General features: G+C 32.4%; 5 protein-coding genes across 8 annotated transcripts in view; 1 reads left to right on the forward strand and 4 right to left on the reverse strand.

Moving 5' to 3' along the window:
- Positions 1-132: 132 nt before the first annotated feature.
- LOC129915934 (abasic site processing protein HMCES) overlaps positions 133-24,327 on the reverse strand; it is a 38,921-nt gene continuing 14,726 nt past the window's right edge. Inside the window, exons 2-5 of the mRNA XM_055995648.1 lie at positions 3,631-3,656; positions 3,291-3,561; positions 554-952; positions 133-498 (exon numbers count right to left, since the gene is read on the reverse strand). Of these exons, the coding sequence (XP_055851623.1) occupies positions 172-498; positions 554-952; positions 3,291-3,561; positions 3,631-3,650 (1,017 nt within the window). The 5' untranslated portion in view covers positions 3,651-3,656 and the 3' untranslated portion in view covers positions 133-171. The remainder of the gene's footprint in view (positions 499-553; positions 953-3,290; positions 3,562-3,630; positions 3,657-24,327) is intronic.
- LOC129915935 (proteasome subunit beta type-3) lies at positions 4,759-5,546 on the forward strand. Its single transcript, XM_055995649.1, has one exon. The coding sequence runs from the start codon at positions 4,887-4,889 to the stop codon at positions 5,502-5,504; it is 618 nt and encodes a 205-aa protein (XP_055851624.1). The 5' UTR covers positions 4,759-4,886; the 3' UTR covers positions 5,505-5,546.
- LOC129915933 (MYG1 protein) lies at positions 8,814-9,988 on the reverse strand. The gene is made up of 2 exons (XM_055995647.1): positions 9,605-9,988; positions 8,814-9,547 (listed from the first exon to the last, which is right to left on the reverse strand). The coding sequence occupies exons 1-2, from the start codon at positions 9,904-9,906 to the stop codon at positions 8,818-8,820; spliced, it is 1,032 nt and encodes a 343-aa protein (XP_055851622.1). The 5' UTR covers positions 9,907-9,988; the 3' UTR covers positions 8,814-8,817.
- On the reverse strand, positions 12,702-17,156 carry LOC129915930 (zinc finger protein 25). Its single transcript, XM_055995642.1, has 6 exons — positions 16,873-17,156; positions 15,782-16,817; positions 15,621-15,704; positions 13,178-13,591; positions 12,974-13,117; positions 12,702-12,915 (listed from the first exon to the last, which is right to left on the reverse strand). Exons 1-6 carry the CDS (start codon positions 17,044-17,046, stop codon positions 12,713-12,715), a joined length of 2,055 nt encoding a protein of 684 aa, XP_055851617.1. The 5' UTR covers positions 17,047-17,156; the 3' UTR covers positions 12,702-12,712.
- Positions 20,034-24,327, reverse strand: part of LOC129915929 (facilitated trehalose transporter Tret1) — a 39,657-nt gene continuing 35,363 nt past the window's right edge. For 3 of the 4 annotated variants that reach the window (XM_055995640.1, XM_055995639.1, XM_055995638.1), the window contains 6 exons: positions 24,188-24,298; positions 24,030-24,115; positions 23,855-23,971; positions 23,285-23,782; positions 20,498-21,487; positions 20,034-20,423 (listed from right to left, as the gene is read on the reverse strand). In XM_055995640.1, the coding sequence (XP_055851615.1) occupies positions 20,166-20,423; positions 20,498-21,487; positions 23,285-23,782; positions 23,855-23,971; positions 24,030-24,115; positions 24,188-24,298 (2,060 nt within the window). In that variant the 3' untranslated portion in view covers positions 20,034-20,165. Of the gene's footprint in view, positions 20,424-20,497; positions 21,488-23,284; positions 23,783-23,854; positions 23,972-24,029; positions 24,116-24,187; positions 24,299-24,327 lie in introns of those variants that run through there. The other variant, XM_055995641.1, reaches the window with a different exon arrangement.

Genomic DNA, 24,327 nt, shown 5'->3' on the forward strand with positions numbered 1-24,327 from the left:
TTGAGGTTCGATTTTGGTAAGCGTTGATCACCAATGGGTGTTAAAATTAAGATAATTTATGAAAACATTTTACAAAATAATATAAAATATTGGTGTTGTAAATTATAAATTTTAATTAAAACATCGTTTACCTTTTATTGTTTTTTTTTTTTTTTTTTAATGGATTTTTAATTATTTTTCAACACAACTAGATTCATCGTCGCTTACTTTTCGTTTTATTCTCATACGTTTAGAGGGTGTTTCATGCTCTTCAGTTTCCGTATCTTTTTCAATTTCTGCTTTAATTTCCTCTTCACGTTTTCTCCGCACCAACCACTTGGTTAAGTTATTAGTAGGGATTTCTTTTTTTGGACACAAATCAATTGGTTTATTGCAATTTTCTGACTTGTTTCTTGAGTTGTTTACCAAGTTTGAAACTTGATGCCATTCTAGTTTTGTAGCGGGCCTTAAGGCAGCCAAGGCTTGTTTCTCAGATGTTTCTTTGAAGTTAAGCCAATCCTTAGAAATATAAATTGTTAATCTTGAAAAATAAAACCAAAACCTATGAACTTACATTAACTTGTTCTTCGGTCTCTAGAATAGCAGGCATTCTATGATGCAACCAAGACATCAATTTCGTTGATTCAAATGTAATAACGGAATAGCTGAATATTTTATCTCCATTTTCATCTTCCCAAATATCAAAAAGTCCAGCCAATTTCATGAGATTCACATTGTCACTTGACCAAGTTTTATTGTCGTATATCTTAATCCCATCGACTTGGGGCATGTAGAGGTAGTAGGCTTCTCTCATTGACGGTTTAGCTGTTTTGGTGGTCTGCCATTCGTAGAAACCTTCACATAAAATCACACAACGCTGTCCTTTTTGAAAGGGTCCGCGATACAACTTCGATTCAAGCATATGTTCTAGCCGGCAGTTGTTTGTTGTCAAACCGTGTTTGCGATAGTCTCCCTTTTGGGAATATTAAGGTGGGTAAAAAAAATCGAAATTATTTTTTTTTTTTTGATTTTATATTCCGAAAAATCTATTTCTAGACACCTCTAGAATATTCTCACCAAATATGGGCTTTTTATATTAATGGAAATGGTTTTTTTTTTCATTTTTACATCAATCTTCTACTAAAAAAACAATCATTTTTTTTATAAATCGACTTTTAAGCAAATGTCTTTACATATTCTTGTAAGAAATTGAACGCTCATATTATTACTTTATGTCACAGTTTCATGGTTATTTTCTCAAATGAGACAGGATTGATCTTAAATTCAAGGTATTGAATAAAATGTTCGTGGGGAAGATTTGGAGAGAGATTTTCTGAAGTCTGTCTGCCAACCCGCGAACCTTTTAAAGAAGAGCCTAAAATGTTAATGGAGTAAAATCTACTTAACAACACCTACGGAACTAGTGAGCTTTGTCTGACCTGCGTTAAGTGCCCAAAGATACTATTAAAAAACAAAAACTACACTGCCCAACACACAAACATTTACCAGAACGTTGTTTATCATTTCTAACTAAATTTTGAATGCTGATTCCGATTAGTTTTTTTCTAGCAGCTCCGGTTTTTAAATTATTCACACATAAAAGGGCATAGAAATTCATACAATTTTTTTTTTTTGTATTTTTATTTTACTTACTAAACCGAAATACAATACATTCGAAATAAATTTTTCGAAAAAAACTTTAAAAACGCTTGTAATAGCCGTTTTGTATTATCCCACTTGATCCAAATAGATCATTAATTAACACGTATTACAACAACTATTGAGACCTTGCGAGATAATGAATCGTGATCCTGATGAAAAGCAAGATCACGATTCGTAATCCTGGTGAAAAGCAAGATCTCAAAAGTTGTTGTAATACGTGTTAATTAATGATCTATATGGATCAAGAGGGATAATAAAAAAACGACTAATAATAAAATCTAAAAAAAAAATAGTATGAAATTACCCCCAAAATATGAAAAATGAAAACATCTAAAAAAAAAAACAGAGCTCCTAGAAAGCAACCGGTGTGATTTTTAGGCTAAGTGAACCCAAATGCATTATATTCGATACAATTTTTTCTGGAAAATGTTAACAAACAGTTAAAAAATTAGTACGAAATTACCACCAAAATGTGGAAAACTAAAATATTTAAAAAAAATAGAGCTTCTAGAAATAAATGAATGTGATTTTTAGGTTTACTGACCCCAAATACATTAAGTTTAATATAATTTTTTCTGGAAAATTTTAATAAACGCTCACAATAAGGAAAACTTTAAAATTCATATGAATATTCCTCCAAAAATGAAAAATTAAATATTTCAAAAACTAGAGAACCAATATGATTTCTGAGCTTACTGAACCCAAATCTATGTATAAAATTTGATGTGAATCTTTCTGGATTATTTTCAAAAGTTGAAAATTGTTGGGCAGTGTATTTAAATATCAGTTTCCAGACCTTGAATTATTAAATTTGGTTCATCTTTTTTTGGTTGTTAATACTTTTGCAGTTTAGCTTTTTTTCGACTTGCTAAACAATTAGCAACTACAAAAAAATACACCAAATTTTAAAGCCATTTTAAATAAGATACAGGGGTATAACTAAAGAAGAAATATGTGTGCGTTAATATTGAGAAGGAGTGTATAATAATCAAACGGGCAAAAGACACATTCTTGTAGAAAATAGATTGTTTCATGAAAAAGGTCTTATGAACTCTTTTCATTAATCTAACCATTTGAATGATATTTGAGGTCAAAGTTTGTAGGGGTTCTACAAAAAAATGTTTGTCATCAAATTGATTGCTTTAACCCTTTAGATGATATTCGTATCTTTCAAATGGTTGGATTAATGAAAAAAGTTTATAAGACCTTTTATGTAGAACAATCTGTTTCCTACCGTTTGATTTTTATAATTTTTAAATTTGTTACAAAATTAAGAACAAAAAACCATTTTTTTAAAAGATTTTCTCAATTTTTGGACCTCAAATACTTTTTAAATGATTCGATAAAAGAAAAAAGTGTACAAGGCCTTTTTTGTACAAGAATATGTAAAGAAATTTGCTTAAAAGTCGATTTATAAAAAATATGATTTTTTTTAGTAGAAGATTGATGTAAAAATGGAAAGTTGCGAAGCGGAGGACTTTCCTTTTCCATAAATATAAATAGCTCATATTTGGTGATTATATTCTAGAGGTGTCTAGCAATCGATTTTTCGGAGTATAAAATAAAAAAAAAGAATTTCGATTTTATTTACCCACCCTAGGGAATATGTTCTCAAATCAGAACAAAGCATAAAGAAGAACAATTTTTACCTTATGCCAGAAGGGTATCATTCCCCACATCATGGGGACAATGACTCTTTCCGGACAATCGCCTTCATCAGTGCTTCGGAAGTGTTCTCCCGACACAATGACTGGGGTCATATCTGTCGGGGCAATATTATGGCTAGGTTGGAATTTCTTGCCACAGTTAAACTCAGATCGCCATTCGGGTTCTCGGAATAGCTTATCTTCGTCATTGCTGCTATTTGAATTCGAGGCGGTGTATTTACATGCATGCACAATACAATCAGGATCAAGTGTTCTACGGTATTTATATACATAATATGTTCAAATAGAATCTGTAAATAATAGATATGCAAAATATACTTACAAACATGTTCGGCCACACATCGTATTTACAAAACGTTTTGGTTTTATTAATTATTTGTTATTTATTTGTTTGTGGTGTTTTGCGGTTCTTTTTATTTGAAGTTAATTTTGATTTTGACAAGAATTAAAATACTGGGAAGAATTTGTAATTGCCATAAATGTGCTGAGTAGTAAAGGCAGCACTGCCAGATTAAAAAAAGTATGAGTTGAATAATTTTAAGCTTTACCACATTGGTTCAAATAGTGAACATTTTCAAATGTAATTTTGTATGGTTTTCCAGCTGGAAAACTTTAAAAAAATAACGCAGAAGTGTTATGTCTTTTTCGAATTGCCATCCTAAAGCGTCCGAATTCATAAAGAAGCCTTCTGAAAGTGTTTTATTCGGACGAAGATGACAGAAAGAAAGCTTCTCAGAATAAAAATTCTCTCCTTGATTTCAAAACAGAACTCACTCAAAATCACTAGTATTTAAATAATTAAACGTCAAACCAAATTTCCTAGTAGAAAAGCAAACATTTTTTTATTTGAATACTCACCAATATCTACAGATATAAAATTAAAGAATTGAGTGAAAGCGAAACTATTGGATGTCAGAATGAGTGAATCCTTGAGCGATTCCAATCGAAAACGACATATATCTAAATAATTAAATGTCATAAATAATTTCCTAGTGGACAAACAAATTTTTTTTATTTGAATTTTCACCAATACAGTATACAAAATTTCAGGATTGAGTGGAAGAGATTCAAATTGTTTTATTGGATTTCAGAATGAGTGAAACCTTGAGTGAAACCAATCGAAAACAACATTAGTTTTTGGTCTAAAAAACAATTGGTAAACTCTTTTCTACACTTTTGCAAAAAGTGGTGAATGTAGTAAAGCCTTTACAACTTCATCCGCAATATGTTTCTGAAACGGAACGAAATTATCTATATTCTTACGAAATCTTAAAAAAACAAAAATTTCGTTACGATTTTCTATCTCAAACCACGGCGGCAGTTTCGCAGCGACGCAACACATTCGCGTCGCATCTCAATCTGTTGCACCCTTAATGTTTTTTATGCTTGGCAATACTCTTACTAAAATTTCCCCATCTTTTGTCTGTGATTTGCCTGTCATCTTTTGTGCGAAACAAAAAAAAATTCTAACCCCAAAAAAACCGACGGACTGAATTTGTTGGTCATCCTCCTAAGTTATTGCAAATAATATTAATTCACACTATTTATTGTATACTTTGCATTAAAAATTAAACAAAAATGTCGATCCTAGCTTACAATGGAGGTTGTGTTGTTGCTATGCGTGGTAAAGATTGCGTAGCAATCGCTACTGACCGTCGATTCGGTGTCCAAGCGCAAACCATTGAAACTGACTTTGAAAAAGTATTCCAAATCAATCCACGTATGTATCTTGGTTTAGTTGGACTCCAGACTGATATCCTAACTGTGAAAGATCGTCTGGCATTCCGCAAGAATCTCTACGAGTTTCGTGAGAACCGCGAAATGGTACCAAAACGTTTCTCGGCAATGTTGTCAAGCTTCCTCTATGAACATCGCTTTGGTCCTTACTTCATTGAACCCGTTATAGCTGGTCTGGATCCCAAAACCTTGGAACCATTCATTTGCAACATGGATTTGATCGGATGTCCAAATGAACCAGATGATTTTGTTGTTGCCGGTACTTGTGGCGAACAATTGTATGGAATGTGCGAAACTCTGTGGAAACCCGATTTGGAACCAGACCAATTGTTTGAGGTCATCTCACAGGCAATGATCAACGCATTTGACCGTGATGCCATCAGTGGTTGGGGTGCAACTGTGTACATAATCGAAAAGGACAAAACTACCGTCAAAACATTGAAGACCAGAATGGATTAGATTTTGAGATGCAACCAAAGTTTTGCATTTTTCTATTTTCTAAAATAATAAATTCATATTCCAACAATGTTTGTTTATTTCTTGTGGGACAAGTGGAAAACAATTTTTTATTAATAAAATATTAATTCGGTTATTTAGTTTTGTTTTCTTTTTATTAATTTTTGTAAACTTTTAATGGCCATTTGCAAAATGTTATCGTTTATCTTCAAATTCGCATCAGATACTGTCAAGAAAGTTCAGGGAGTAGTTTCTAAAATGTTCCACCTGATAATTGAATTCAGATTTCGTCACGTGAGTTCTTATTTGTCCTATAGACCATTTTTGCCGATTTCGATGAATTTTATTCTTATTTGTCCTATATACGTTTTTGTATGCAGTAGGACAAATACTTGCTTTATAATTATGCAAAATTTGTGCTTAAATGTCCTATATCCAATGAAGTTATATTTTTCACACAAAATGACTTACGTCCCCATAATAGCTCCTCCTAGGAAGAGGCGAAATACTCAAATTTTGAAGTCATTGCATTGCCAAAAGTATCGTTGCTTAATGCTAAGGTAACCATCTCTAATGAAAATAAAATGCACGACTGGGGTCGCACGTACTTGCTCTTGCAGTTCAAAGCACTTTTATGTTAGTCTACTTGTAGATTTTAAAAGCTGGCTCTAAATTAAAAAAAAAAATTGATATTGAGGAAGAGCCGACATTTAGGGCATGAAAACATTTTTTTTTTTGTTATTTGACTTTTTTGAGAAAAAATAAAAATGCAGTTTTATTGCCACTGCTTTAAATATTACGTATACAAAGTTTAATCAAAATCGTTAGAGCCGTTTTCGAGAAATTCGCAATATCGTATTTTTTTGTATGGGAGGTATACGTTCTAAACGAGATATAAAAAAACAAAAAAAAACCAACTTTCAGAATTCTATAAAAATCATCTGTACTAAATTTGAAGAAAATCCGTCCACCCGTTTAGGCTGTGGAAATGTGTACAGATGGACGCACAACCGCACAGACGCACAGACGTACAGACGCACGGACGGAATTGCGAGACCCACTTTTTTGAAATTCTCCATCATCGTAATGTTGGTTTTGATTAAAACCTCAAATTTTTTTTTCGACACGAAACCAATACTTGCCCTATAGAGCAAGTAAAAAGAAGGACATCATCCATATCGTCCTGTTCTGCGTGAACCACGTATCTACACAGCAAATTTTGTTTGAGTTTGATTGAGTTGTCTCTAAACTAAAACCCTTGTATAATATTTTCGTTTATTTTTTTTAAACTCAAATAAATAATGTTATGAGTTTCGATTTCAATAAAAATATTTGGTTTCCTACTTTTTCTGTTTTTATGTCCTATATCCAATACAAATTCCGCTGGAGAAAAAATTTGTAGCTTTTGTTTTTCATGTGTTTGTAACTTTATGGACAGCTGTCATATTATGTCCATTTTACTACTTTTTTTTTAAAACTCTTTTAAATCAATATTGAAAAACCCTAACATGCAGATTGCTTCAGGTATGATTGGGAGAATATCTAATCTTTTAAAAAAACATACAAAATAATAAGCAAACCACCACTTTGAAGTTTAAAAACGCTCTCCTGAAAAGTTTAGTTTTTGGTTTATAGGACAAATAAGAACTCACATGACGATTTGTACAATCAATCGTCCCAATAGTGCGAGGGAATTTTGCTATTTCGAAAAAAAAATCACTTGCCACTTTTACCTTTTCCTTTTGCTACTCTGGCATGCGAAACTTGGTGCAAGATTGGCAATGGATCTCGATACTTGTTGTTAACATAAATGATGTACGGTTGAATTGCCAGTAAAATCTGCAATCGCCAATGATTTGAATTGATCCGAGTGCATAGTATCGTAATGCGATCAATAATTGAGGCGTTCAGATTAATAATGGGTCAAGTCCACTTCTCTATAGGTTGGATAATTTAAGATCTTAAAACTTAAGGGTTTCTTTTTACATCAAATAAAAAATAGAGCTATTGACCTGTGAAACATTTATTTCAAAAGTTCCTTCAGTTCCTGAGAAAAAGCTTTTCAAAGTTCAAAATAATGCCCAGATTTCAAATGGACTTGACCATTATTTTTCTGAACGCCTCAGTTGCGTAATAGGTCGTAACAAACGCGAGCTATTAGAGAAAAAGAAATTCCAATGAGCCATACCGTCTTTCGTCGCAAGGCAAAGAATGTTTAATTAATTCAAGCACCATGATCGTTATTCGTTTTGGGAGGCGATAACGATAGATGAAGTCGTGGTCATCCCACTTTTCTAAACCTATACGCGGAAGCATTTTAAATTGCCGTCTCTCAAGATGAAAATATTGCTCTTCTTTATCATCTTCGCTGCTCAAAACCGACGACGAATTCTTCCAAGAATAATTGAGGATCGTTTTTTCAAAACTCAACAAATGTTTTTTTCAAGTTTTTCAGGAGAAGGTTTTTTGTTTCCCATTTGAATACAAAACCAGATTTTCAAAATGTTGAAACGAGGAGTTGTTCTGCCTTGCAAAGCTAATCGATAGGCTCAACTTTAATTTTCAAAGGAACGATTTGTTCTTACTTTGAAAACGAAAACACCGCGTTTTTTCAAAACGAAACAAATACAAAAGTATACTTTTTTCTAACTTACGTTATAACCTTTTATGCATATTCAATCAACCCATGTAAGAACTACAATAATAATATTTGATGTTTAAAAAAAGATAAGTCTTTCCAACAACAGGCAAACTTTAATGAGTTTGGCAAAAACCTGCAAATTTGTTTAGTTTTGCAAAAACTCGTAATATTTTGTTGAGTTTTGCAAAACCTCCATACATTTGTTATTGGTTCTGTTGAGTTTTGAAAAAACGATTTTCTTAAATAATTTTTTAAATAAAAACTATAAGCTTTTATATTTTTTTTATTTCGTCATCTTGTGCGCCTGGTCATGCCAAAAATTTTGATACCAATATCTCATTTCTTCATTTTTGGCGTTTGTTGATTTTTGGAAAAACGCTTCTCAATTAACGCGAAACATTTGAATTTGAAACCAATCGAAAACGAAATTATTGTCGTTTTCGATTGGAATCACTCATTCTGAAATCCAAGAAAACAGTTTGAATCGCTTCCACTCAATTCTGAAATTTTATATCTGTTTTTGTGAGTAATCAAATAATTTTTTTTTTGCTTTTCTAAACTTGAAGTGAAAAAAAAACAGTTTCTTAAGTTGAAAATAAAAATCCTCAAGTTACGTTAAACTTCGACTGAATAAAATCACCCTAATTCAGTCATTTATTTGTGTCCTTCTTTTTATTAATTTTCTAAACTTTTAATAGCCATTTGCAAAACGCTTTCCCTGGTATCAGCTCCACCAACAAATCCTGTATGATGAACAAATATCAAACCAGGAAGACCGGCCAATTTGGAAAGCTCTTCATCACGGAAACCTCTCCAACTTTCCATTAGAAATTTTCTACAAACAAAACTCGATGGTGAGTTGGGGACACAAATTACCCTCCAACTTCCGGGTTTCTCATTAAAGAGAACATATTTAGGTACACCTACGATATTGTACTCTTTTTCTAAATCGGCTAAATGGTGCTTCCATGGGCAGAATTGTTGCAATTCTAATATCTCTCCAGATTTATGGACATTTTTAGCATTTTCTATTGCTTTTCTAACATGTGATCGAGCCTTTATCCACGAGGTGGCAAAGCTCATTACTATTTGGGTAAATTCTTTACCTGCGGTTTCCATTGCTTTTTGGAAAATATCATCCAAGTCATAGTCTACTATTTCCCATGACGGATTAAGGTTACCTATGCGAGCACTAAGGTGCGTTGAAATAGTGTAAGCGGGTTCACCATCGAACATTGGCACACCATTGTCGATGCCGTCAATTTCTTGGATCAGACTCTTATAAATTTGTTTGTAGACCGCCTTCAAGTCCGAAGGGGTTAACTCTTCGTTTCCGTTCTTTTTTAAAAGCTCTTGGATTACATCTTCACCATAGAAGGTATAGATAAGTCCAGCTGAGCTAAGTCTGCAGAAATTCATTTTTTAGCACTACAACAAATCGAATATGAAAAAATGTACTTACCTAATTTTAAAATTTTCACCAAATTCGGGCCTCAAAGAGCTAAGTGACTCTTGGAAGGTTTTTTGATGATGGTCATATCGTTTGGCATCGTGATTGAATACTCCTCCAACATCTATAACCATATCACATTCATCTAGGACCTTATCATCACGACTGCGAATGATTTTCGCATCTGAATAGGCGGGCAATTGCTTAATCATAAAGCATGCCAAAACTTCGTCACAGTGAAAAGTACCACTGTGAGTTCCAATTGTAAATTGATCAGATTTTAACTTTTTAGACATGTTCTCGTTGCTTGGCATTATTGAATTGAGTATTTTATTAGAGTTTAACTTTGTTGAGTTGGATAAAAACTTTGAAAAAGATTTTAAAATGTAGGCAGTATTTGTTTGGGATTGAATAAAAGGTAAACGAAGCCGACAAATAAATGCCATGTGTGAATTTTTGGATTGAATTGAAGGTGTAAACGGAAAGATGTTGTTTGACGTTTACTAATCGACTTAGGGTTGCCGAAGGTTATGAATCTTTTATTTTTCATGAATCTTTTAATGGGTTATGAGTTTCACGATTTCCAATCGGAATATTTTTGTTCGCCCGGAATTTCAAAAGGTATAGTGATTTTTCGCCCGAAACTTACAATGGGGGAATAAGGATAGGCGCACACATGCGGTTTTAGTCGCAAAAATGCATCACAAGGATTTCAATGCCTGTGAACACACATGCTTCCCGAGATTAAAAATTTGAATATCAAGTCTACAGTCATTGAAATTGTTGTCATCTTATTTGCGACTGAATAATCGCGCGATCAAATTCGCATGTGTGAAATTCAATTTTTCCGGGTGGAATCTTGTTCACGTGAAACTCATGATGGGGCTGAATTATAAGGTGGACCGTCAATACTTTGAACCTTTTTAAATCTCGTATTTGTAAACTCAAAGAGTGACCGCCACACCAAACAATGTTTTGAGGTGGATAACAATTCGCCTTAGGCTTTTAATAGGCCTGTTCCAGACTTTTTGTGCACTAAATTAGGAAGTCTGTCAAATTAATGAAAGTTGGGAGAGAATTCTCTCAGTAGGGAATAAAACTACGAAAGACTGCCAAAGAGTATGGAATGAGTTGAACACCATTTTACAACACAATTTCATATCTTATGCTTAATTCGATAAACTTAAACACTTTTCTCATGCAAAAAACACGTAATCGCAGATCAATTTAAAAATCACTCTGACCAAAATTAACCAAATATGACTGAATTCGGAAGTTATAAACTTAGTGTAGAACTGACTTATATTAATTTGCATGAAATTTCGAAATTTTTTTTTTCTTGAAACATTTTAATGTTTAACCTTTTGAAAATTTTCTTAAAAGCATCAAATGGACTAGTTTTTAAGATCGAGCTTAATTTTAGCTGCCTAAAGCCTAGTACGCAGTTGAAGAGTTCAAGTCTCCAAAATCGACAGCGAAAAAGCTAACGAAAAAATGAAGGTTTTAGATAATTTCAGGGACAAAGGATTCATAAAGTTTCTGTAAATATTTTTAGTGAAAGGGTGTTTTTTGATGAGTTAATTTATGTGTTGGAAAGGTTTCGTTTCGTATAAGAGCTAAAGCCTAGTACTCAGCTAAAGCGAAACGAAATTTTACATACAAAAATTCGATAACAAAATCTTGAACGAAAAATTTCGTTTTGCTTTTCGTTTTTCAGTACACAGCTCTAGCGAAAAATTGGAGAGTTTTCACTCATTTGTCACTTACTTTTTACTGTCCTGTGCATTTTTCTTGACTCCAAGAGTAGTGTTGACGGTTTTTTCACTTTTTTTTTTATTTCTTGCTTTAGAAATTATTTTCTGTTGATTTTTCTTGATTTTAAATTAATTTTCAATTTTTTATTTTGACTTTGACAGAATACTCAATGATATTTTTTCGTTAGCATTTTCGTTGTCGGCTTGAAAATTTTTCGTTTCGCATCAGCAGCATACCAGGCTTTAAAAGAGCTAAGAATCTAAAAAGTCTACAAAATTATCTTTAGTGAAAGGGTGTTTTTTTTAAGAAATGATGAAATTCGGAATTAGTACCACAAAAACTGGAACAAACATGCTACACCAACGAATATTGGTACAAATATTTTATTTATAAAATAAAGCAGTCTATACAAATATTCTAGGTAAAGGGTGTTTTTTTTTTTGGCAAATAAAGAAAATCTGCTATAAGTCCGATAAAATCAATGGTTTAAAATTTACCCTTACGAAATTTATTAAAAATGTTTTCTTTCCCATGGGAATTACGAATATAATAAACTTATACATTCTTTTCATGTGAAAGGGTGTTTTTTTTTAGGTGCAGAGAAAAGTATGGGTATATTGGAAAAAGTGAGTAATAACAGTGGTACCCTATTAAAATTCAGTAATTATGTTACTTTTGAGATTAGAAACAAGAATCTAAAGTGTTTATAAGAATATCATGGTTAAAAGGGTGTTTTTTTTCAGTGAAAACAAAAATGATGGGTCACCCTAATGAAGTTTGGCAAAAACGTTGAATTTGGGATAGAAGGCAGGAAAAGTTTTTATTAAAAAAAATTAAGTGAAAGGGTTTTTTTTCGAAGAGGCAGTAAAATCTGTAATTGTACCCAAAAAGCCCTTAACTTTATTTTTATGCCGTTAGATTCAGCACCTAAAAATACCTTAAAAACATGTTTCATTATGATGAAATTTCACAAACAATTTTTTTCACTATATTTTTGGCCTTCACCCTCTCCCTCTTGTTCTCCAAAAACAATCTTGAATCCACTTTTTTGATACTTGGTTCTTATCCCAAAAGCCAAGATTTATGAGTGCAACAATTTGTTTTTATTGTTGATTTTATGTACTATTTTACCTGTACCAAATGGTAATAATACAAACACGGAGACCAACAAAAATTCTAGCTTCAGATTCCTAATCAAACCTTATAGTATAGTATTTTGGTTCTTTTTGTGTAATTTTTTGAAATAGTATAATTCCAAAGAATGTGGATTTACTCTCAATCTATACTAAGACAATCCGAACGATCTCCGGCTACACTTTCTTCAATTTAATATAATTAAACAAATGTATATCTTAAAAAAAAGATTTATTTCAATGTTTCTAGTTCACATTGTTCGATTATTTGATTGCTAAAATCTTGCTGTTCCACTGGTTCACAAGAGTTGTTTATATCAAATATATTGAGCTCTGATGGTTGCGGGATTTCTCCAGAGGCAGGAATAACTGGTAGCACAATTTGTGTAAAAGTTTGATTTTGCTTCTGCTCTATCAAATGCTTTTCAACATGACCTGAAATATATAAAAATAATAATTAATTCACCTTCAAATTAAATTGAAATCATCTTACTTTTAAGATTTCCTCTATTTGTAAATGCTTTTTCACAAAGATGACATTGGTAAGGTTTTTCGCCAGTGTGAGTTCTCTGATGTGACAACAGAGAAGGAAGCAGCGTGAATGCTTTATCGCATACAATGCACTTGAATCCTTTTTCTTTGAATATATTATTTAACAAAATTATAAATATAAACTAATTACTCTGTATAAGATTACCTTGATGCGTTAGTTCATGTTGTTTAAGATTAAATTCAAATGGAAAAGCATGTCCACAAATTGCACATACATGAGGCTTAATATTCAGATGTACTGTGTCCATATGCTTTTTCAAGTGGGAAGACTGTAGGTAGGATAGATTGCATATTTCACAAACGTGTCGCCTATGTTCGTGCGTTTTTAAATGCTTAATGAGATCACGTTCAAAAATAAAATTTCTCGGACACAATTGACAACAATAACGTGGTGATGAGTTTGGCGTACCATCATTAAAATCGACTTTATGTACATTTCCAATGTGCGTTTTAAGGCTTCCTTTTGTTTTGAAAAGTTTATTGCAAATTTCACATTCGTGCTTTTTTTCATTGCTATGAGTTTTTATGTGACATGCAAGTGCAGTCGGTGTTGGAAAAGCTTTAAAGATAAATTAATTTAATGAATGAGTACTTTACATACAAAACGTAAACATATTTTTCACAAAAACTGAGTTCAGTTTGATTTGCATAAAATGGGACAACAACGTATAGCGTGTCGGTTGGGACGAAAAATGAAAAAAATTATGGATGTGGGGATCTAAACAAAATTGGTGGCATCACCTTGAATTGATAGTAAATCTGTGGTTTTTATCATTTGTTCATTTCAATTTGCGTTTGACCAGAAAATAGCTTGTGATTTTTTAATTTTAAGATATGCCATTTTGCTTCTGAGGCGACGATATGTAAGCCTTAAGCATCACTGCTAGATCATTTTTAGAGGAAATCCAAACATTTCGCAGTTGTTTTGGCGTATGAGTATGTATTATTTCACACAGGGTGATTTGTAATGAAAACACCGAGACCAAAAATTGCAAATACGTCAAGAGTGCAAGTATCAAAAAAGAGGAGTGACTTTTCAAAATAGGATAAAATATATTTTCACTTTTTTCAAACCATCATTTAAATAATGAACTAAACTAGTCCAAGTTAAATGAAAACAGCAAATGGATCCCACTCATTTGGGCTGTAAAAACCGTTGAAAACTCAAAATCGTATGAAAAATCACAGTTTTAGTTTCATTTTTTTTCGATTTTCTGAGAAATGACAAAGTGTTTTAATACCATTAAATACACTCCTAATTTATAAAACGAGATAACTGACATAATAACTGACATTGTGCTTTTGCCAGAGTGAAAACAAACCTCTTCAGAACAATGGGAGGAATACTATCCTGGCCAGTTGGTTAGTCTATATCAAAATCTTTGTTTAAGCGCTAGAGGAGTCATGACACTATCTGTCAGTGTAAGAACGGTTATGTGGGAGAATATTCAGCCCTATGCTAGGGACTAATAGAGCCCAATCTTATTTATAAGATGGGTACTCTTGGCTTTAGCCAGGATGGTATGCGGAAACTCTATTACTTACTTTATTGAGGTATCCGTTCGGAGAATTTTCTATCGAGGTATCCGTTCCGATTGACATATCGGAGAATCTTCCGATGAAACGCATTGCGATGAAGTGTGTTCAACAAAGATTTTTTGACAGTTGTACGTTAAATTTCATCGGAAATTCTCCGATATAAAATAGTGTGGAGTATTTTAAGAAAAGTGGAATTTCGAAGAATAAAATATAAAAATTTAAATATAATTTTGATTTTTTAGTGCAAATTAATAAAAAAACAGCGACAAGGCCTTAGCAAGAGAGGTTGGTTGAAATTAAAAAGACTTCAGCATCACAAGGATTTTTATTTATTGAATAAATCACGCTGACACATGTGTCAAATGAATGCGATTTTATAGTTTATTTTTTTGTTCCGAAGTGGATACTGTTGGAGCTCAAATCATCATAAATTACTTTATTTTTGAATTAAATTTTGAATAATTAACTTACTCTTAAATTGAATAAATTCTACTACTTTTAATACATTTATTTTTGAATTTGGCGCTTCATTTATACGATTCGCCATAATAACTTATTGTTGAATTCGCCTTAAAAATGTTACTTAAAAATAACGTAATTTCTCTCTCTAAAAAACTGCAATAAAATGTATGTATAAATAGAAGCTTTCAACTTTAATAAAATCTCTTTCTTGTTTAAAAACCCTTAGGGGAAAAATCGCTGCATTTTCATTTCGTCGTTCGCTACAAGTTTATAGTTTCGGTTTTATAGTATATCGGCTATAATATAGTAATTTAAAAGTTATAGGATCTAAAGTAATTTCGCTTAATTTTATCTCAACCAGGATCTTTCTATCTTTTTAATAGAAAAGACAAAATAGAGTTCCCAGGTTGACGGTCAAGGTATTTGATCGTACAGATACCTTGAAAGAAATGTAAGTTCCGATCGGAACGGGCTATCGTTTCTGAACTTTCTCCGAACGGATACCTCGATAGGGCTGATTGTTATTAAATTCTAGATATTCATACATATGTTTCGAAAATTATTTTTCTTTTACTATTAAAAATTACCTTTATTGCATTGATTACACTGATACGTTCTTTCTCCTGTATGCGTCTTCATATGCCATATAAGATTTTGTTTACATCGTAACCCTACATAAAATTAATATCATTTAATAAGCAAATTCAAAATAATCTGAAAAAAAAAAATAAATCATTTACTATCATACCTAACCCGCATATACTACATAAAAACGACTTCTCATCCGTATGTGTACGTTCATGTTCTTCCAAATGATATCGAGTTACAAAACTTTTATCACAAGATTTGCAAGAGAAAAGCTTCGAACTATCATGCCATCGTAGATGATATCTAAAACGACTTAGCGAGATATTCTCAAACTTTTTATGGCATATATTGCACTCATGATCAGATTTATTGTGGACATTATCTTTGTGATTTTTCAAACCCGGTTTGCCACCTTTTATCATTTTATGGCAAACATCACATTCGTGTGATTTCCATTTATGGCTCACCATAAAATGACAATTTCGTTGCTTGGCATTGGTAAAGGTTTTCGTGCAAAGAGAACATGTGTAAGGAGTGTCAGTCGAATGGATTTCCTTCACATGATTATCTAGATCCTCTTGGTTTTCCAAGCAGAAGTTTTTACAAAATTCACACTTAAATTTATTGGGTTTTATTTTGCTTTTCCGATTTACTTTTCGATCATCATCGGAGCTAAGTAAATCTGAATCCAAACTGGAATCATCGTTATTTAGCTCTAATTTTGGAATGAGATCTTCAGCTACTGCATTCCAATCGTCTTCAATGTCGCCATCGCCATTATCATCGCCATAAAACAAATCTGATGAATTATCTATCAGGTCAGGTGGCGTTTCTGTTTTTTCTTGGTCTTTAATAATTTGACTGTTGGATTCTAAAGGTTTGTGGGGTTCAAGTTCAAAGTATTGAATACTCTTGAACTCTCCATCCTCAAAGGGAATCTCGTCAAAACATTCAAATGTCGTGGAAGCATTGTTTGGGAGTTGTTCCTCGAGTTTCGGTTGAATTTTAGTTAATTGCTCAAGTTTGGAGGATTCCTTAGCAATCTTTTCGGCTGATTTTAACCTACGTTGCTCGGCCAAGAGTATTTTAAAAGCACTTTGAATGTTTTCACACTGTTTGCGAAAACTATGAACTAGGTTGAATTTCCCAACACATTGTTTACACATTTTTTGAGGCAGGCTATCATCTTCAGATATCTAACAAAAGAGATTTCTTTGTTTGCTTAAAGGATTTTACAATGTTTAAACTTACATTTAATTTCCATAAATCAAACATTCGTAAAATATTAAGTTTTTGCACATCCTGAGGATCGAAAGTAAATATATTTACAAGGCTGGCAGATGTTATAACGTCACATCTACCACAAGTTCTACAAACATCTTCGATACAATATTTATTTAAATCTAATTTGAACACACTGCACATTTCAATTTGGAATGAACAATTCTTATTAGTGTTTATTATTGCTTTAATTATTATTATATTAAAATTAAATAAGATAAAATTTATAAAAAAAAATTCGTTTTTGCCACAGAATTTAGGAAAACAAAAAACAAATCAAAACAAAAAAGTGATAGGCATATTTATAGAGGGGAATGTTGTATGAGAGTGAATGAAATGGGTATTTATTGTTTTTTTTTTTGACATTTAGAGAAGTTTAGCTATATTTTAGGGACAAGGAAAGCAATATAAGCATGGTATAAAAAAAAGATTATGGTACGAACACAAGGAATGCATTAGTTCTGTTCCTGTACTTAAAAATTAATTATTGTGTGGCATACTTCGTGTTTCCTTGAAATTTCGAAATAAGTAAAAAGCCTTGTACACATCGAGCTAAATTTTAGCCGAGATAAAATTCCCAAACATGTTATCGATAATTTGTATGGGAGCTTAAATTTATCTCGAGCTGCGTACTAGGTTTAAGTTACCTAAAGCCTGGGGTCGAATTACGGCACACGATTGCGTTCATACGTTAACGTTTTGACTATTTCTGTCTCTATTTTATTATTACAAAACGATAGGGACACATAGCAACCATTCGTTAACGAGCGTATGCCGTAATTCGACCCCTGGTACGCTGTTCGAGCTAAATTTTAGCCGACATTAAATTCCCATACAAGTTATCGATAAATTGTATGGGATCGTTTTTAGCTCGGATAAAATTTTTCAATAATTTGTATGGGAGCTAAAATTTAGCCCGAGCTGCGTACCAGGCTTAACTGTTTATGGACGATAGAATAAACTAAAATTACTTCAAAAGGGGAGTAATATTTACAAAAAAAAAAATAAAATAAAAAAAATTTTAAATACATATTTTATCAGTTTCTAGCTCGACCACACTTTTAAGCATTTTGAATTACGATCATGAAAATAAACTTTTCCATTTTGCCATGTGGTAAAGCTGATACTGTTTCATGAATACCCCTAAGATGATGAATTGTCGCATTGTGTCGCGTTGTGTCACGTCGTGTTGCATTGCCGGCAAACAATTTTGGTTCTATAAAGCTTTACTGATACAATTGTTGCTTCTGTAAAGCATTATAGAAGCAAAATTGTTAGTAGGGTTATGTCGCGTTGTGTCGCATTGTGTCGCTTCGTGTCGCGTTGTGTCGCGTTGTGTCGCATTGTCTTTCTTGGACTTTCCTTCACAGGTAATCCACAAGCTAATAGCTTGTGACAAACAGCTTAAAATGGCCTTATGGAGGTCTTCCTGCAGAGGGTTTATCTAATGCACAGACCGGATTACTTGCGTAGGATGCTATAATAAGGCCTTATAGAACTTGTTGAAGGTGTAGAAGAAGATGTTGAATTTATGCATAAAAAAAAGAATTTATTGAATTTCATTTAATTTTTTTTATTTTCTCTTGATTTTTTCTGTTTTGCATTTTCTACATATTATATTATTTTATTTATTTTAATTTTTTCCTATTTTGTTTCTTTTCCTTTTCTGGAAATTCCACTGCTTTTTCTGTTGTTCTGAAATGATGAGAATATTATTTTAATTGAAAAAGAACACATTTTTTTATTTTCATCACATGGCCCGGCCAGGAATCGATCCCACGTACCTCTGCATACCAAGCCAGCACCTTACCAATAGACCATGCTCGAATATTAACCCTCTGTAGCCACACCTCTTTTTTGCGAATTTGGTCTCACTATTTTATGGAGAATCATATCGTCGGCACAAAGCCAAAACCGCGAATATGCATTTTTGGACATTTTCACTTTAATGCGGCATTTAACTGGTCATCGACCCCTCTATCCACTGCTTCGACCCTAATCATCCATCTGTTGCCTAAAAGCCTAAAATATCAATTTCCGTAGCACGAGCTCCCATACGATTGCATGAATTTCCAAAACTTTGAAGCCGTTTTTCTCAAAACTACAATTTTGCAGATTCGTGGTTTTGGCGTTGTGCCCACGATATATGAAATTGATGTAGAATTTTCCGAGGAATTTGAATACTGTATTCACAATTCCAAAAAAATTTATTTTCACCCTTATAAAGACACTTTTCTGTGACTACTTTTCATTTTTTTCCTGCCAAATTCGCACCCGTGTGCCGACTGAGGGTTAAAGATGAGTAGAAAATTGGGAGCTAATTGAAACCTCACGTTGAAATGCAATGTTTTTTTCTAATGCGTTACAAAAATTGCTTATCTAGTAGGATAAAAACTTTGCATACTTACAAGAACCTCTTGGAATAGGTCTTATAGAGGCCTTCTGTCACTTGAAAATACAAGGCTTCTTTAGAACGGTTCAAACAGGTCTTGTAAAAGTCTTAACTGATATTTACAAGGCTTCTTCTTAACTCTAGATAGCCTTAAGGAGACCTCCTTTCTTTAAAAAATGGATGACTTGCGTAAGTAAGGCTTAAACTAAACGTATACAAACTATAGCTTGTCGAATCGAACAAAATGGACCTCATGCAAGTATAATTGTTATGTCGCGTCGTGTCGCGTTGTGTCGCATTGTGTCGCGTTGTATCGCGTCGTGTAGCGTTGTATGAATAAAAAGCAATTTCTATTAAAAATCGCTTGAATGCAGTAGTCCACATTTCATGACCACGAAGAATCAAAGAGATTCATTTAAATGTCGATGTAGAAGGGTGTTTTGTTTTCGAGGGAAATAAAAAATGACTATTTATAACTTAAATTTTATTTCAGAGCAATGTAAACATATCGCACACGATTAAAGGAATTTTGCATTTTTGTAATTTTAATGAAATAAAAATACTTTTTTAGTTAAGTTTTAATAAAAATATTTTTATATAATTATTTACATCTAAGGGCCAATTTTTCAATAGTCAGATAAACCTCAGATAGAGCTTATTCCTAGGAATAAAAGTTTTTTTTATACTGATATTTAATCTTCTAATAGTCTAACTGACGATTGAAAAATCAGGGCTAAAACATTTTAATAATAAAAATTAACTAAATTAAAACTGGCACTTAAAAATATATCATACAAACATAATATAACATATTAACAACCAATATTATGTACACACTATTATTATATTGATAATTTTTTTTTAGATCTTATTACAAATGTGTTGTATTGTTTTTCTCTTCTGTATCATCATATCCAGGATTGGGACGGCCAGCAGGCCGTTCAACTGAATGTGACATTATAAGATCACTCTGTTGTAGTTGAATTGTTTTTTGAACTGCTACATCAACTGGAACTTTCAAACCATTCATGTTTTCCACATCCGATAGAAAAGGTGGTTTAGAATGATCATAAGGAATTGAAGTTTTACGACCTCGTTTTGTTTTTTTGGAGAAGTAGCTTTCGATTTCCTTTTTTTGAGTAGAGAAATAAAAAATAATGATAAAAAAGTTATAAAAAATGGGTATCAACAATTGAAACTTACCGCTAATGTTTTATTTTCAGTTTCTGGAAGAACAAAGAATAAAACAGTAGCTCCACCAATAGCAACAAATGAATAGAACCAGAAGGTTCCAGGTAGACCCATTGAAGCTAACATTTGAATAAATAGCTTGTTTGCTAGAAATCCGAAAATATAACCCACGGCACTGACCAATCCGGAAGCTGTACTTCTTACAGAAGCTGGGAATACCTCTCCGATCAAAATCCATGGAATCATTCTTATACCAAGATGTGCAAAGAAAGCTGCTCCCAACATAAGAATCAATGGTATCCACACCAGGTTGTTCTTGTCTTGCTTTGGAATTGGCAATAATATATCACTAGCTACCTGGTTTTTACTTGGTATATCCTTGTCCCAATTATTCGAAGAAGTTGCGGCTTCTTTTATTGGTATTGGCTCGGTAGTTATTTCTTGTTTAATATTTTCACTTTGGTGATAAATCTCAGTTGTATCATTAACATCACCATAATCAAATATAGGTAAACTATCAAATGGATTAAATTCAGCAGTTTCCATATCGAAGCTATCGTTCGATCTTTTTACTCTAACCGATGGCTCCTCAACGAGATGAGCAATAGATGGATGCAAGGTTGTATCAAACAACTCAGGCATACGTGTTGTAATATCATAATCCGCTATGTTCGTCTTATCTAAATTCGTTCCAAGAATAGGATTCTGTTCGAAAATATTTGTTATATTATCCAAGGTGATTAGATGATCTTTTGGAACTAACGATGAAGCATTTACAACTACATTATCAATGGCAAATCCAGGAATAACATTCAAAAAATAAGCGTACGTTCCTGTACTAAAGAAGCACAGCCCACATCCTATTGTTGAAATAAGTACTAAAGGACGTTTTCCAGTAAAGTGTACTAAGCACACAGAGAGTATTGTACTAATCATTTCTGCAACACCAAGTAGAATTGTCGCATGGAACTTATTGATTGGAGCTTTCAGAGTATGGAAAATCTATAGGAAGAAAAGATAATTTTATATAACTTGATAAAAAGTGTTGTTAAAGTAATTTTTTTATTTAGTAGTCGGGCAAAATTAAAAGTCTGTTTAAGGGCTTGTTTCACAATTTTGTGGCAATTTTCAAGTATATAAGTTACGATCTTGACATCTTGTCAACGAAGGCTCAAAATTAGAAAAAGAATTACAAAGAATCATTTAATTTGTTCTTTTTTTCGCTTTTCATCAAATAACTCAGTACATGTACATTTTATGACAAAGGCGCGAGGGTGTTAAAATATACATACATTAAATATTGTCAGACTTTTGAAATCAAAATATCGTTATGGTACACTGAAAGAATTTGGGATTAGCTCTTAAGATTCCTTATTTTCATAACAAATTAAACGTTAATTCCAAATTTTACCACTTTACTCTTGTTTGCTAGGCTATTGCTTTCTCAAACTTGTTTTTCAATTTATCCTGTTCACAGACTAATTTTTATACCTAATGGGTAATGGCCCTCAGCAAAACTCGATTTTAACAAACTAACAAAAATGTATGTTAGTGTAAATGTTTAATGTTAACTTCTAAACTTAGAATGGGCGTTAGTCGATTTTAAAACCATAGAACTTTTTTTATTTGGAAGTGAGATGAATGTTTTATTTTTTGTTTAAATCGAGCTTTCGCTAAATTCGGGTCTATTTCTTAGGGCCAATGTAATTAAATTAATTCTAAGACCAAGAAATTCATTTTTTGTATTAAATTGAACTCATACTATCTTTGGAAATAGCCATAACCAGGTCCTGTTATTGTAAGATTGATGGATCTAGTCTGGACTATTAAAATCAGGGACAGAATCAAATTGAAATACTTGTCGTCTCTGTCAACTTTGTCAATCTTTTCAGCATGTTGACAGGTAGATCTATTTCGCTGACCAACTAATTGCAGCATTAGTTTTTTGTTATACAATATCAAAATTTTAAAATTACATTTCTTTGAATTTTTTTTTTTTTTTGGGAAAAAAAACAAGCCATCACGATCTGACGGCGATCAAATCAATTTATGAAATTGTTATAGTTGCTATTATCGCAAGGAGATTATTTAAAAGAGCCCCGAACAATTCAAAACAGCAACAATTTTCAAATTTTAATCTTTTTGGGTTACTATGGTGTATGTGTAACATTTTTTTTTTTTCAAACAAGTAATTTTATCTGTTGTCATTTGTTATCTATTTTAACCACTTTAGCATTAGATGGTAGTTAATAAAAATTTTACATTTTTAGGATTCACGTTGATGGAGTGTTTGTAAAAGTGTTGCAAAATCTTTGAATCTCTTCTCAATCTGTTTTTAAAAGCTGTGGTTTTTGTAATAAAAAAAAAAATAAGTTGCTCCATGAAAATGCTCCTCTCAATTTCTAGTAAGCTACCCCTCACAAGTTGAGTGGATTAACCTAATTAAAAAAAAACTTTGATTTATTTGGTTTCTTTATTGCAAAGTAGCAATAGTTCATCATGATTATATTAGAAACTAGTATTAAAAATCAGTGAAAAGCTAGAACCCGACTACCTACTTATAAAACAAGCTCTAACTTTCGATTTTTGACAAAGTTCTAGCTCTTAAAACTATGTTTAAGGATACTTGTCCATACCGATTTATCATTTAAACCGAGTTTCAAGAACTAGAACCTTGAAATATGAAAAAAAAGAAAAAAAAATATATTCTCATCTGAAATTCGTTCAGTGAGAAATTCAGTAAATAAACATGAATTGATAAATAAAACTATGATCTTTTATAACTTTTTTTGTATTTACCTGGACAGCATACGTCTGCAATGGTGTTTTTCCTGAAAAATGTCCAACGAAAAATGTAAACGAAACCAATATGAATGGAAACCAAAATGTTTGCTTGCGAAATATCTTCATTCGCTGATAACATGTACGCTTATTTGTATCTGTTATTCCATCATTAGCATCTTCTATAGCTGGTTTCGTAATCAATTGTTCATAGAGCTGATTGAATTCAGTTTCAATTTTATATTCAGGAACCCAACCACGTAGCCATTGCAGAGCTCTTATAGCCTCTTTGAATTTCTGTTTCCTTATCAGCCATGTTGGACTTTCAGGTATAAAAAATAAACAAACAATAGATATAACTGGAAATACTGTATTAATGGCTGCAATAGTTCGCCAATCCAAAAATGATCCTAAAATAAATTGTACAAAAACGCCACCCATGACGCATGTTGATCCTAAAACTGAGAGGATACCTCGATACTTTGGCTCAGTTATTTCTGCAACATAAGTAAGGACCTGCATAGTGAAAATTAAATTAATTCATTAGTTACATATGTGTACTTAATGTATTGTTTAAAAAATAATTACTGGTGCTTCCATTAGACCTCCACCTATGCCAGCCAAACAAAGAGCCGCATAAAGATGTTCAGTAGATGTTGCAAAGTGGAACAAGAGCCATGAACCCAAAATTGGCAAATTGACTATCTAGTTAATTGATGTATCAGAATTTGTATTTAAATATTCATTGTCAGCGAATACTTACTTGCATAGCCTTGCGTTTTCCAATTGGCTGACTGAAAACTCCAGAAAAGAGACATCCCAAAGGAACACAAATAAGGTTTATAGAACCTATAACGAAAGCAAAATATTTATACAATTTATTTGATTAATGAAAAGAAATAGCTATTTTTGTAAACTTACTAAACCATGATATTTGGTCTCTGTTTAAAACTATATCACTTGGCTCACGGCCATCGCCTCCCTGAATTGCTGGAATAACTATCGTTGGGAATCCCAAGGTCATTCCATAAACTGAAAAATAATTAAATAAAAAAGATTTT

Source organism: Episyrphus balteatus, chromosome 3 (assembly GCF_945859705.1).
Source record: "Episyrphus balteatus chromosome 3, idEpiBalt1.1, whole genome shotgun sequence".
Classification (NCBI taxonomy): Eukaryota; Metazoa; Arthropoda; class Insecta; order Diptera; family Syrphidae; genus Episyrphus; species Episyrphus balteatus.